At 52.9% G+C, this 14,931-nt stretch overlaps 1 protein-coding gene across 1 annotated transcript in view; it reads left to right on the forward strand.

The window, feature by feature from the left end:
• The window catches only part of FAM163A (family with sequence similarity 163 member A), a 46,721-nt gene extending 35,065 nt beyond the window's left edge, over positions 1 to 11,656 (forward strand). The window contains exons 2-5 of the mRNA XM_081112308.1: positions 2,036 to 2,127; positions 6,378 to 6,398; positions 7,994 to 8,108; positions 8,601 to 11,656. Coding sequence (XP_080968434.1) covers positions 8,016 to 8,108; positions 8,601 to 9,005 — 498 coding nt within the window. The 5' untranslated portion in view covers positions 2,036 to 2,127; positions 6,378 to 6,398; positions 7,994 to 8,015 and the 3' untranslated portion in view covers positions 9,006 to 11,656. The remainder of the gene's footprint in view (positions 1 to 2,035; positions 2,128 to 6,377; positions 6,399 to 7,993; positions 8,109 to 8,600) is intronic.
• Positions 11,657 to 14,931: the final 3,275 nt, after the last annotated feature.

Here is a 14,931-nt window from a genome sequence, read left to right on the forward strand (position 1 = left end):
AGAGGCTGCCAATCAATAATTCTCTCTCATCATTGATGTTTCTATCCTTCTCCCTTTCTCTCTGAAATCAATAAAAAAATATATATATATTTTTTAATATATTTTATTGATTTTTTTACAGAGAGGAAGGGAGAGGGATAGAGAGTTAGAGACATCGATGAGAGAGAAGCATGGATCAGCTGCCTCCTGCACACCCCCTACTGGGGATGTGCCTGCAACCAAGGTAGATGCCCTTGACTGGAATCAAACCCGGGACCCTTCAGTCCGCAGGCCGATGCTCTATCCACTGAGCCAAACCAGTCAGGGCAAAATATATATTTTTTAAAAATCCACTCCTAATTTGACAGCGTTAGGTTTCTTCTTTCCTCCACTTTGGATCTGCTTCAGTATGGAAGCAGGTGGGGTGGCAGGCCATGCCCACCTGCTATCTACACTCCCTCTTACACCCCACCCCCAAGCTGCCGGTCTAAATGCCAGAATTGAAATGGAAATTCTAAGAGACCAGGGAGATGCTTCAAGATGGCTCTTGCTTTTGTGAATGTTCTTGTGGGCTCTTTTGAGGTTCCCTGTTGGGCCCCCCTCTTCTGCAGTTCCCTTAGCCCAGGTGTCCCTTACAACTTGCCCAGCACCTGGGCCTCTGGAGGTCACCTCCAGCCTCATCGGCTGGGGTCTTCTCAGGCCTCCAGGTGGCACTGTTGGACAGGACTCAAGATGGCCACCCAGGCCAGCTCCACAGCCCTCCTCCCTTGGGGCCTGGAGTGAGGGATTCATGGCTCAGCCACAGTTCTTGCGAAGGAAATCTTCCTCACCAAGTTTTTGCCTCATTTGTATTTTACAAAATGGCGTGAAGGGTTCATGGATCTTGAAACAGATGTTCTGACCTTCCCATGTCCGGTCTTCTGCCCATAACCCAGGAAGAGGGACCCATCCCAAACTCACAACTCAGCCAAAACTTAGGGAGGGCGAGTCCTGCTCTGGCATCCAGCTCCATATGGCTTCCATTTTAATGAGGGTGAGAACATCTTTGAGAAAAGAAAATCTGAGTTTTTGTACACCCAAGGCAGGGGCTGGTGACGGTATTAAAGCCTAGATCTAGAAGGGAGGTGAAGGCAGGGATGGGGCGACTCTGTAGGTGACCATCTGTCTTCTCCTGGAGCCCTGCTCCTGACTTGCTCTGTCCCCAAAGAAGGCGGCTTTGCCAATCCTGTTAATGGTTGGGTTCCTTCCCCAATCAAACACACACGCAGTGGGACCTGCCCTGCTTAGGTCGGTGAGCAGGATGGGGCATCACCACCAGAGTGTGTCCTTCTTTTCCTGCACCGCATTCCCAGTGTAAGGCTCATACTCCTCTAAATAATGTGGAGAGGATATTTAAACATTTTTGGTTTGAAGGAACCCCCACTAATTAGTCTACACTGGGTTCCTAAATGTTTCCGTTGGATCCTGCCTCCTCCATCCTCCGTGAGCACATCAGAATGATGATCTTGTCACATAATGATCTTGTCATGTTGTCGGACTTGTTCATCCAATGGTCCAGTGACTATGCTGGCCTGAGGGGTGCCGGGATATCAAAGAAAGGGAAAGGAGTGTGCAGCTTACGGGAATGTGGACAGGCCCAGAGGAGAATGAAGGAGAGAATGGGAAAGAGGAATGCAGGGCCATTGAGAAAGGTATCATCCGTGCAGGCAACAGGGACACCGCACCAGCAGACAGGTCAGAATTCTCCAGGGAAGCATGAGGCAGAACTCTTCACCCACTGACCCTCACTTCCAAGAACAGGCAGGGACTCCTGCTCAGCGCCCTGCTGCTGCTCTGGGCAGAGGGTTCTGGACAGTGGCACTGAGATAGAATGTGGCCTCGGGTTCTTAGTCCAGGGACCTCAGAAACCAAGGCAGCTGCGGAGGTCAAGAAGGAAGCCCTTTTGGGGACATCCACTCCAGAGTCTTGGGGTCACAACCTGGTGCCAGAGTGAGCCTGTCTATCCTCTCAGCCTCCCTTCTAGCTCTCACTGACCTCTCCCTCTCTTCTCCAACAGGGACTGATGCCCTTGGCCATGACGCAGCCCCAAACACTGTCTGCTCAGGCTCAGCCTGTTTGACGGAGTCATCGCTGCCCCAGGTGTTTCAGGTAAGTGTGAGGCTCAGGCCAACCCTCTACCCGAAAAAACAAGGTGCGGAGTGTTAGTGGGGAGGGAGCTCCAGTGAGTCCTGGTCACAGAAGGCAGCCTCGGGGTATTTAGTTGGCAACAGGTTTGTCCTTTTTGGCTGCCCTCAGCCCCTGAGTTGGCCCCCACTAAATCCATTCTGTCCAGATCTGTGAGGCCCTGGGAGGAAACAGGGGACCTCTTTCTCCTGTCCTCAGGAGGAGGCTGGTATGAAGGAAACTCCATAGCAGGGATCCTTGGGTCCTAACTGAGACTCTTGCTGTCGTATGACCTGTCACGGCCAGCCTGACAAGGTTGAGCCGGGCTGAGGCAGGGAGGTGGGAATTGAGAAAAGAAAGACAGGAAAGCGGGATCGGGAGGACTCCAGTTCTCTCAATGAACTGAAGCAACTTTATTAGCCACACAATCCTATTTATACATAACACGCTGAATAGGAGGTCTGTCAAGAGGAATGTATTCTTTGTTCCTCTTAATCTCTAAGGGAGAGACACAGCAGAAGGACAAGTTCTCAGTACAGCATATCTCAGTAAATAGTTACAGACTTCTTGGTAAGCTTTGAAAGGCTCTTCTTATTCTACAAAGGTTGCTCTCATTCTACTGATAATCACCATCCAAACAAGTCTTGGAAAACTGTGTGGGTAAGGGTTTCAGCCTTGCTAGCCCCTTCAGGTGCAAGGACCTTGCCAGCTTACATCTGGCCCCCAACAATGACTGGGCAAGTCATGTAATGGCCTGGGTTCCCCTCATGTGTGGAGTTTTTGTACAGTCCAAAAGAGGTGTTAGGTCTCTTTTGCTACATAACAGACTACCACAAACTGAGCAGCTTAAAACAACACACATCGATGATCTCATAGTTCCTGTGGGTCAGGACTCCAGGCGTGGCTCGCTGGTCCACTGCTTCAGGGTCTGAAATGAGGCTGCATTCAAGGTGTCCACTGGGGTTGCATTTTCATTTGAAAGCTCAACTGGGGAAGGATCCACTTCCACTCTGACTTATGTGATTATTCAGTTCCTTTTGGGTCATTGGCTTGAGGACCTCCAACAGAAGAATCTTCAGTTCCTTGTTACATGGGCCTCCTCAACATGGCAACTTACTGTGTCAAAACCAGCAAGGGAGAAAGTTGGCCAGCAAGAAGGGAAAGCCAGAATCTTACATAATCTATTCACAGAAGTGACATCCCATCACCTTACTGTATTGTGTTGGGTGGAAGAGGTCACAGGTCACACCTAGCCTGATGGGCAGAGGAGTACACAGGACACAGAGCTCATTTGGGGCCTTAGAGCCTGCCCATCATAGGAGAGGATACAGATGAAAGCATGTTGTAAACTGTAGAGTGCTATTTAGATGTACTGAGTTATTGTTATCATTTGCATATAGTTACAAAGAGAAAATTAACCCATCTGAAGTAATAGAGAGCCACTGGATGTGGAAATTTAAATGCTAAATTGTACCATTAGCTCTGGGCCCTCAGGGAAACCGACTGGGGCCTCGCTAGCTCACTGCATGCCTTCTTGGTTTATGATTGTAAGGCCAGAGTTAAGCAGCCACAAAATGTCTAGGTCTTCCTTTCCCCCACAACTAAGGATCTTTTAGTTTACAAGGGGCCCTCGCAGACATGAATCTTACTTTTTGCTCAGAATCAACCTGTAAACTGAGTTTTTGGTTAATTGCCCTTTTACAAATGAGAAAGGTGGTCAGTTTCCAGGCTGGGGTGGCTGGTAAGTGGTAAAATTGGGTCTTGAATGGGCCTTCACACCCATGATTGCTTTCATTGCCATCTTCTCCCCCCCACCCCCAATCATTTCTGCTCTACAGCCTTCAAGGTACTGAAAGAAGGGAGACCAGTCATGGAGGGCAGGAGGGAGGGCACTGTTCTCATAAGGCATCACAATCTCCTGCCTCCTAACAGGCTGGGCACACCCCAGGGGACTAGGCCAGAACTTTCAGCAGAGTGGGTCTCTGCTGCCTCCCCCAACTTCAGTTCACTCCACAGGCCTGTGTCTCTTAAGCGGCCCTTGGTGGTACATAAATGTGAAGGTACATAAATCCTCCCTAGGCTGAGCTTCATCCCACATCAAATGTCCAGTGAACCCTTGAAGCATGGACCACCATGTACCTGGACAAAGTTATACTGGTCTTGAACCACATCTGTATATAGGATGTGAGCTGAGAGATGAAACTTGCTGCCCCCTGGTGGTGGATCAGAGTCGTAACTGCCAGAAATACTATACCACATGAGTTGCTGGTGCCAGGCACTGTGTGTAATGCTGCAGGGAGATACAAAGCAATATAAAACACAACCCTAATCCCAAAGGACTCATAATTTAGTAGAGGAGTCAAGATATTCGCACATCGATGTTGACAAGCGTCCTACCAAGTCAGGGTTTGAAGAGTGGCACATGGAAAGGGTTGTGAGGAGCACAGAAAGGGAGCATCGCGGTGGGGCAGTCAGGGAGGCTTCCTAGAGCCTCCAAATATGGGCAGGACTTAAATAGATGGAGAAAGCGAGGTCATGCACTCCCCTCCCGAAAGCCCTTTGGGAGCCCCATCATCTCCGAGAGTTAAGTCCCTTGCCTGGCTTACAGACTGTCCAGCTTCATGCCTCCCCCTCCCGGTCCAGGCCCTTCCAGGTTCCTTCCAGGTCCTGGAGCACCCATGTTCTTTCACACTCCTGCCCTCTCCACCATGTCTACCGGACAAGCTCCTACTCAGCGTTTAGGATTCTGCTCACGCTCACACCTTCCTTGTAACCTTTCCCCGAGCACTTGGGGGCCCCTCCTCTGTGTTTCCCCAGCCCTTGGTCATATGCCTCCCTTGGTGTGTCCTGTACCAGGTCATACGGTGTGCTCGGTGTCTTTTCATCACTAGGCTATAAGCACCATATTGGAAGCCACATTAAGTGTCATGTTATGCCCAGGCTTTAAGCTTCCTAAGAATGAGGCCTGCCTGACGGGCAGAGGATTCGTGTAGGGGGGGGACCCTGGGGGTGAGGAGGGGGAACATGAATTGGTGGTGAGCATGCAGGGATGTGGGGCAGGACAAAGCTTTTGAAGTTTGGTCTAAAAGTTCCCACCCAGGTAAACATCCTGCAGGCAGTGTGATGCTGGGACGGCTCTGGAGGAAGAGAGGGGCATCGGGGAATGATGACAGGCTAAAGTGGGGGCTGCTCAGAGACAAACTAGTGAAATTGATCAGGAAGCCGTTGCACCAGGGCAGGCATGACATGCAAAGTGTCTTCACTGATGAACAACAGAAGACTAGGGGAGCCTTTAGAAGGATTTGAGGATTTGGCCCTAACCGGTTTGGCTCAGTGGATAGAGCGTCGGCCTGAGGACTGAAGGGTCCCAGGTTCGATTCCAGTCAAGGGCATGTACCTTGGTTGCAGGCACATCCCCAGTGGGGGGTGTGCAGGAGGCAGCGGATCGATGTTTCTCTCTCATCGGTGTTTCTAACTCTCTATCCTTCTCCTTTCCTCTCTGTAAAAAAATCAATAAAATATATTTAAAAAAAGAAGAATTTGAGTATTTGAACATCTAGGCAACTAGGGGAACATGTGAGGCCTTGTCAAACTCTGTGCAAATTAACCATCTGGGACCTTGTTACAGTGCAGATTCTGCCTCATTAGGCCTGGGGTGGGGCCTGAGATGCTGCGTTTCTAACTGACTCCCGGGTGCTGCCCATGCCGTGGTCCACAGCCCTCACTGTGAGCAGGCTGAGTGAACTAGAAGTAGGGCTGGGGTACATGCTGTGCGCCAGGAGCACATGGTGAGGAGCAGATGGTGTCTTTGGGTGAAGAGAAGGTGCCCCTTCCTCCACGTGAACACAGCACGGTGGTGCGTGGCTTCTTGAGCAGAAGCAATGTGTGGCCCCGCCCCACGTGCGCTTTGAGTAACGAACAACCTGCAAGGGCCTCCATAGCAGCTCTGTGGAACCACTGACAGAGGTCGGGGAGGGGACCCATGCGGAGAGCGGGTGATGACTTAGCCTGAGTTCGAGCTGCCAGTGGGACATCCGAGCGAGATGTCTGTCCACTAGCAGTTGGAGACAGAGCTGGAGACCCAGGCTTGGGACCTGTAGGCTTCCTGACGATAGAGCACACAGTGAGGGGAGAGGAGGAGGTGAGGTGGAGCTCAGGGACCAAGCTAACCTGTGGGGCCTTCTTCAGGGTAACACTCTTCTTCCAACATCTCTGTCCCTCTTATTGTCTTGCAGGTCACCGTTCCCTGACTGAACGTAAGTGCTCACGGTCATTCTTCCACCCTCCTGCTCCGTTGGCACAACCATCCTTAGTCCCCTTGAAGCCGGGACACTTGGAAATCCCATTCAGTGTCCTGCGAGGGGAGTCGGCCTGAGGCCAGACAGCCTCACATGGAGCTGGCCTCTGTCCCATGAACCCACAGTAGCCAGGACCATCTCCCCAGGCTTGCCACAACCCTCCCGGAGCCAGAAGGCCGCCTACCTGCTGCCTCTAGGCCAGCGGTTCTCAACCTGTGGGTCGCGACCCCTTTGGCGGTCAAACGGCCCTTTCACAGGGTTCGCCTAAGACCATCCTGCATATGAGATATTTACATTACGATTCATAACAGTAGCAACATTACAGTTATGAAGTAGCAATGAAAATAGTTTTATGGTTGGGTCACAACATGAGGAATTGGATTTAAAGGGCCAGAGGTTGAGAACCACTGCTCTAGGCTCACCTGGCCCTTGTTTTCCAGAGTTGGAAAGGGAGAAGAGATTCCCCCCAAAAGGAGTGTGGGTTTGAGCCAGGGCAGAATTGGGGAGAATTTTAGAGATTCAGACCCTGTCTTCTCCACCTAAATCAAGGGCTCAGAGACCACTGGTGTCTGGACTCCGGAGCAGTGGTTGAGAGAATAGCCATTGGGGTGAACCAGGCTGGGTGGGAGCTCAGCTAAGTCAATCAAAGCCTCGTTCATCACCTGTGAAATAGAGATCCTTAAGAACCAGCCCAGCCCTAGCCGGTTTGGCTCAGTAGATAGAGCGTGGCCCGTGGACCAAAGGGCTCCATTCTGATCAAGGGCACGTACCTCAGTTGTGGCTCCTCCCTGGGCTGGGCCCTGGTCGGCACGCAGGAGGCAGCCGAACAATGTGTTTCTCTCACATTGAAGTTCCTCTCTGTCTTTCCTTCTCTCTTCCACTCTCCCTAAAAATCAATGGAACAAAGCAAAAAACAAAAAAAGAACTAGCCCAAAGATTATGTGGAGGATTAACTGAGATAACCAGGGGAGTGCTCAGAGCAGTGGTTCTCAACCGTGGCTGCACATTAGAATCACCTGGGAATCTTTTTAAAATCCTGATTTCTGGGCCTTACCCTCCAGAAATTCTGTTTCTTTGTTACTAATGTAGTGGCCCCACCCCATAACAAAGAAACAGAATTTCCGGAGGATAAGGCCCAGAAATCAGGATTTTAAAAAGATTCCCAGGTGATTCTATTGTGCAGCCAAGGTTGAGAACCACTGGCTTAGAGCATTGAAAACAGAAGCTATTTTCCTTTGTGTCTTGGAGCCACAGGGTGGGGGGAAGGGGTATAGTTTAAGAGGGTGTGGGGACAGGAGACAGGAGATGGAAAAGAGAATTAAAGGAGGTTGAAACTGGGTAGAAACAGGAAGCAGAATTATGCCTCAGTTAGCATTCGGCCTCCTCTCTATCTTCCCTAGCCAGTGCAAGGCTGTCACCCCTGTCGCCCCTGTCGTCAGGAAGCCCCAGGTGTCCCTGGGCCCAGGGGCCTCCCTGGCTCCAGCTGTGCAGGAATTTCCAGGAGGGCTCCCTGCTCATGGCGGCTGCCCTCACCTCCACGCATCTCTCTGCAGAGTTGGATGGGGCATCGGGCGGATGACAGCGGGAACAGTTGTGATCACTGGCGGAATCCTAGCTGCGGTCATCCTCCTCTCCATCATCGCAGTCCTGTGCTACTGTAGGCTCCAGGTCAGTTCCAGGCCGTGGCCAGGAGCCGCCAGCAAACCACTTCCCATTATGGGGGCCGACCCTGGAGCCCACTTCCGGGTGACAAGGCCCAGAGCTGTGGGCTGTGGGAAGTACAAGTCAAGGGGTCTGGGAGTTGGAGGGCGGTGAGAAGGGAGCACCCCGAGAGCTCACTGTGCTATGTCTCCCCAGGGCTGGGGGGCTGAGACGTCAGGAGTGGGGGGAAGGGCGCCCTCTGGGGGGACTCTGACAGCTGCTCCCAGAGGCCCCCAGCCCTGTCCTCAGTATGACTGTATGTCCCTCCCTCTGCTGCCCTGCCTCCCCAGCCATGGCCTGGAGTTAATACACTAGGAGCAGGGGAGGGAAAGGGGAAAGTTTTGCAAGGCTGGGAATCTATACCTGTGGAACGTGGTCTCTGGGGTTGAGTTGATCAACAGTGGAGCAGGGGCGTGGTTGCCTGTGCCACTCAGAGGGGGCCCTCCGCCTCTCCCTCAGTATTACTGCTGCAAGAAGAGCGGAGAGGAGGATGCAGAGGAGGAGGAGGAGGAGCACGACCTGCCCACCCCCTCCAGAGGGCCCCCCTGCAATGCCTGCAGCGCCCAAGCCCTGGACGGCAGAGGCAGCCTGGCGCCCATCACCAGTGAGCCCTGCGGCCAGCCGTGTGGGGTGGCAGCCGGCCACTGCGCCACCTGCTCCCCATACAGCTCCCCCTTTTACATACGGACAGCGGACATGGTGCCCAATGGCGGAAGCGAGAGGTTCTCCTTCGCTTCCACATACTACAAGGAGGGGGGCCTCCCGTCCCTCCAGCTGGCAGCACCCCAGGGTTACCCGGTGACGTGGCCAGGCTCTGCGCGCGAGGCTTTCACTAATCCAAGGGCTATCAGTACAGACGTGTAACCCCTCTCACCCCGAACCCCCACACTCACCCACACGCTGCTCCGTCAGGGGCACTGGGCCCGCGGCTGCCTCCCAACACCCCACAGGACTGTCCCCGTTTGCTTGGCTTTTCTTGCCCCGCAGTGGGAGGCTCCCCAGGCTTGAAGCCATGGGGTGCTTGGATGGCAGCTGTGCCAGGTTCTCTGTTGGGACGTTCCTGGTTCCTGGGGCCAACTCCACCCCCCGGCCCCGCCCTCTCCTTCCCCGCCCCACCCCCGGCTTTGCCAGTCTTGTGAGAGGAAGGAAAGCTGTGCAAAGGTCTGGAGGCCTCCAGCATCCTTGGGGGGTGAAGGAAGAAGGGGGCCACAGGGCAGGGGGCCAGGGCACAGTAAACCCGCAGAATTTGAGAAGGAAGGGGATGGTGTTAAAGGGACCGCTTCAGGACTTGCTTGCTAAAACAAATCCCAAAGCCAGTTCACCATCTAGTTTTGTCTTTTTGGTTGTCAGAGACTGCAAAGCCTGTAACTGCTCAAATATAGCTGTTGATTCCTGACCACAGCACAGCTGTGACTGCACCCTTCCTTGTGGACACGTTGAGTTGGCTTTGAAGGCATCAGGTTGCTGTGAGGAAAGCACCTAAAAGCGACTGTCTAAGCTTGCCTCCCCCCACATCCTTGCTTTGCTTCGGGAACCAGCTGCCTCACTGAGCACCTTCTCAAGAGTTGTCACTAGAGTTCGAGTAGCTTAGCCAGTGAGGTCCTGCTGACGGTCTCCAGGGCCGTGGTCCCCCACAGCGAGCAGTGTGTGTGGGTACAGTCCCGCGGGGCGCGTGCCTTCTCTGGTGTGTGCACACACACCTGTCACCACCAGCACCAGGCTCTGCTGCCTCCAGGAGCCGCAGAGTGGAAGGGTCTCGATGTAGCAACTAGAAGGGAAAACCTGACCCCCAGGCAGCATGAGCAGAGGGTGATCAAGGTGACCAGGCCCCACAGCAGTGAGGTGGCTGCTACCGGAGGAGGCCGAGGCACCGCCCCGGGGATACTGCCGCCCTGTAAGCCCCTCTCCTCTGTCATGCAGCCACGACACAGTAGAGCCAGACCCCTGGTTCCACCAGGGCCAGCGCCTGAGGACCAGAGGGATCTGACTTAGCAGCTGGGTTCTGCTTGCTGCCCTCCCTCCGCTGCCTGACCCCTCGTCTCCGGGAGAGGGCCTTCTCATGGCTGTCCCACTCTAGCCCGAGTCCAACTCCCACTTCCCACTTCTAACTCAGCCTTGGCCTCACACCGTTGGAGTGAACGCATCCGATGAGTTTTCCAGTTGCCTCTGCAGTAAGGAGTGGCTGCACCCCCTCTGAAGGGCATAACCAACTCCCACCCCCTCCAGAGTCACTGAATGCTGCAGAGGGTGGAGCAGGAAAGGAGCTGGCCCCTCTGCGCTGAAATATTGATTCTGTATTTGAGAAAGACGGGGTGCAGCCAGGGGAGGGGAGGCGGGGGAGAATTCACCACACCTTTGCATCACCGTTCAGGCTCGGGTCACCCTGCATCTCCGTCTGCGAGGCTCACTGGGTTGAGAACCGGAGGGCCTCGGCCGAGCCACCCTGCAGTCACTCATTAGCTCCAGAAACAGTCACTTATCTTCTCCGAGACCCCGTTTCCTCCAGGGGACTGAGGCTTGCCCAGATGGACTCCAAGGGCCCTTTGAGGACTGCCTGCCTAGGCCTGCCAGCCAGCCACACTCTCTCGCCCCAGTCCTCACAGGAGCTGGACACACTTGCCGACTGCCTGATCCTGTGTGCAGGGACGCGTGCTAAGGGGTGAAAGACCACAGTCAGGCATGGGGTTAGCAGGCAAAGCATTTCGAACTGTATGTGAAAAACACACATGGGAGACCTCAGATGGCACCATTTCTCTTACACCAGGAGACAGCCCTAGGTGGGCGTGATGAGACCAGAGGGACGAGCTTAGGACAGCAGCTTTAACACACCCCATGCCTCCCCAGCCCTGACCGCGTCAAGTGCACCCCCTTGACATGAGTAGCTGGGCCTGGCAGCCCTGCCGCATCCCGACGACCAGCCCAGTGCCTTGCTGCCCGGGAATTCCATTGCCAATCACCCTGAGCAAGGGCTGTCCCTCCCCCCCACCTCCACCCCCACCCCCCCAAAAAACACCAGTGTCATCTTACCTCTTGCCTTCACAAAAATCAAAACAACCTGGTCAATGGTCACCCACCTCTTATCCCTGATCTATTAGGGTCCGCAAGTGAGAACCATCGTGTGCAGTCCTGTCTCCTTAGCTTCCCAGCCTAAATCCTGTCAACCCACAAATGAAAACGTGTCGGGGGCATTGCAGCGACGGTGGGCGCCGGCTCTCCCACACGCAGCCCCACGCTGCTCGGGCACAGGCTCAAGATTGCCCGCCCGCCTCCCTGTAGCCGCCAGGGCCTCACCTGGCAGGAGGAGGCTCACCCCACTCCACTGCACTGCACTTTTTGTGATGGGACACTATCTGGACACTTTCCAAGCTGCACCCTAAACAGGAAGAGGAGAGGCTGGGAGCACCCTGTCCTCCTGCCATCCTCTCTCCACCACTGCTCCTGCTGCGGGTTTCTTCTCCTGCGTCTTTGATAACTTGGAGTCACAACCAAGTGAATGTCAATAAATGAGGAGTTTGAAACAGAAATCCCACAGGGTCCTCCATTCTTCGCCGGGGGAGCTGGGCACAGATGTAAGGCGACCACCAGCTTCCTTTCCCCTCCTGCTTCCACGCTAACAAGTCTAGCCACCCCCCTCCCTCCCCCCCACCCCCAGCCACTATGTGTCCTGCCATCCCGCCCCATTGCCTCAGTCCCAGCTCATGTCCAGGGAGACGTGTTGCTGTGGGAAAGGGGACTTGCAGTGTAGCTAGCTGCTGCTCCCTGGGGTAGATGCAGCCCTGCCTGCCAAGGATGAGGCTCCTCAGGATGAGAAGAGACTTTGAAAACCAGACCCTCAGCTCTGACCCCGGCAGAGGGAGGAGCAGTGGGGGTGAGGGCCAGAGAACCAGGAAACAGCTTTGTGTGCGAGAGGGATATTCAGGGGGTGGGAGGGGGGGACGTGGGTCTGCATGTGTGTCCAGGAGTGTGTGTGAGAGAGAGAAAGCGAGATGCTCTCCCCACCTCGGACCATCCAGAGCCCTGACTGCAGCTGGGTGGGCAGCGGGCAGCCTGGCTGCGCAGTCCAGCACCCCTCTCTCCAGAAGACCCCAGCATCACAGGTGAGCTACTTCCCCAGGGGGTCCTCTTCCAAGGGTGGCTGGTCCCTGGGGGAGGATTTGCCCAGGCCCCAAGGGCAGCACTTGGCTCCACCCTTCCTGTGTTTCCTGTCATCAACCACCCCACCCCTCACCCCTGTTCTACACACACACACACACACACACCCCACCAGCAAGGAGCCCGAAACACAGGAGTTGGGGGGTGGTGATGCAGCTCCCCCCCCCCACCCCCCCAGTGGGCAGGACAGTTGGGTCTTCACAGGAGCTAGTGCCCAGAGGCTTGGTGGCTGCCTCACACTGGGCACCTGAGATCGCCTTCCCTCCAGGTCTCCCTAGAAGAGGACGAGGCTCACCGGGCCTGGCCACAGACACCTGACCACCTGGAGGAACGTGGAGCTCTCCTGCAGGTACATGCCAGTCCCCGCTGCACTCCACCCCATCCTGATACCCATGCACCCTCCTGGGCTGGGTTTTCCCTTGGGCCAGAGGTTTCCTAGCCAGTGGGAACTGCATCCTTATTCTTAACGAAGGACTACTCTCCGGAGAGGATGTGTGTTCTGAGTCTAACTAAACATCCTAAAATCAAAGCAGAGGCCTGACCCTGCTAACAGCATCCCCTGAATTCTTCCTCCAAACATACAGGCCTATTATTCTAAACTGCAAAACATAAATCAGGTTTTCAAAGTCGAATTCAGATTTGGTAGAAAGCTCTTCTCTGAACTATGTCAGTAGGTTGTTGCTTTTAGTTGAGGATAGAATAGTGGGGGTAGAAAGCCAGAAGGGGGTAAGGGGCCGAGATGGGTATTGCAGGGCCTCTGCTCCGATTCTCCTTTGACAACAGTCTAAGGCAGAAACTGTCAGCACTGTCTGGATTCTCCCACACGCAACTGAACGCATTTCCTATCAGCACACCCCAGGTTGGGAGCCATTCCCAGGCTCTAGCTAACAACCCCAAAGCCAAAAGCCTCGTTAGGAGGACTAGCACCGGAGACGCCCAGTGAGAACGGCAGGTTCCAGGCGCAGGTGTCCTGCATCCTTCTCTTGGCCACGAGGTCACCCCTCCACACGGGGCTCTTCGATTTTTGAATTTGCCAAATGAGGGCAATTTTCTTTCCTTCCATTGACGACCACATGCCCATCTCTATAAACTTGCTATTTTTGGAGATATAATCAAGAATCAGTCAACTGAGGAAAAGTAAGGAACTTTATTTTTGGTAAAACCAGACGACTGATTTGAATAAGGCACATTCTTCAACATCCAAGAGAAACAAATGCAAAAGCAGTCACAGCGAGGAGGGAAGGGGCACACCAAGACCCTTGACACGAACACTGGCACAGCCTTCTTTTTTGGTAAGTAGAGAAAAATCAAAGTGCAGTTGTTTGAAAGTCAGCGTGCTCTTCTTTATTTGATGACAGGGATGGCGAGTAGGTTTACATCTCGTGTCATCTGATCAACGAGGAGCAGCTGCCTAAGCTTCGTGCTGAGGAGGCTGCGGCCCAGCGTGGGCTCCGGGAAAGGACGATCGAGATCGCTGTGCCTAACGTCTTGCCAACTCTACCCTGCCGTGATGTTTCTTGGCCTGCTGCTTCCCAAGTCCAAAGCATTCTTTCATTCCGGTGAGTGCTCTTAGCCAACGGCAAATTTATTTTTTTATTTTTATTTTTTTTTTAATATATATTTTTTCTATTGGCTTTTTACAGAGAGGAAGGGGAGGGATAGAGAGTTAGAAACATCGATCAGCTGCCTCCTGCACACTCCCCACTAGGGATGTGCCCGCAACCAAGGTACATGCCCTTGACTGGAATCGAACCTGGGACCCATCAGCCCACAGGCCGATGCTCTATCCACTGAGCCAAACCGATTAGGGCAGCCAGCGGCAAATTTAGTTTCTGAGCCCCAATGAGGAACGTGGGCGGTCATTTCCGAGGACAGAAACCGATCTCTGGATTTTTACAAGCTGAAACAGATACTGCAGGTAGTACTGGCAGGGAAGTCACTGAAGACTAAATCACTTACCTTTCAGATTATTTGCAGATTAGAGGATGCTGGTTATGTGCTCAGGCTCCTCCTTGGTTTACGTATGTATTTTTAAAAACAGGTAGAGAAGCCAGGCCCTCGTCGTGACAGGGCAGTTTATTAGAAACGAGTTTCAAGAGCCCAGTCTCAGTGTCACTGAAGCAAATTTAGGCCACAACCTGACACCTACTGTTAACAAACAGGAATAAGGCCTAGATTAATGTCATCTGGAGACACTGTTTAACATGGATATCTTAATTTAGCTCTGTCTAGAATTGGCAACATCTTTTTTGCAAATATATTATCCACAGGTATGTGACTCTGAGGCTCAGTATTTGATAATTTCATGGGCACCTTTAGAAAAACTTTAAAATAATCTTTTTGTATTTCAAGGATTATGATTAAAGTATTTGTAATCAATAATATTCAAAATACATATATAAAGACACATATCAACAGTGAGACACAGTGTTCAAGATACAATTTTGAAAAATAAAACCGTTATGACTACAACAAATCTCAAAATGAATACTCAGATCGGTAAACCAAATATGAAAATGAATACTGATGTTTAACTACACAGTCAACTTGAAAAACAGATTAAAAACTGCTTTTATAAAATGATATATTGAGCACTTTACAAAGATGTACTAGTTTATTTTTATAATTGTTTTATTTT

Source organism: Myotis nattereri (genome assembly GCF_964212035.1).
Source record: "Myotis nattereri genome assembly, chromosome: 18".
NCBI lineage: Eukaryota > Metazoa > Chordata > Mammalia > Chiroptera > Vespertilionidae > Myotis > Myotis nattereri.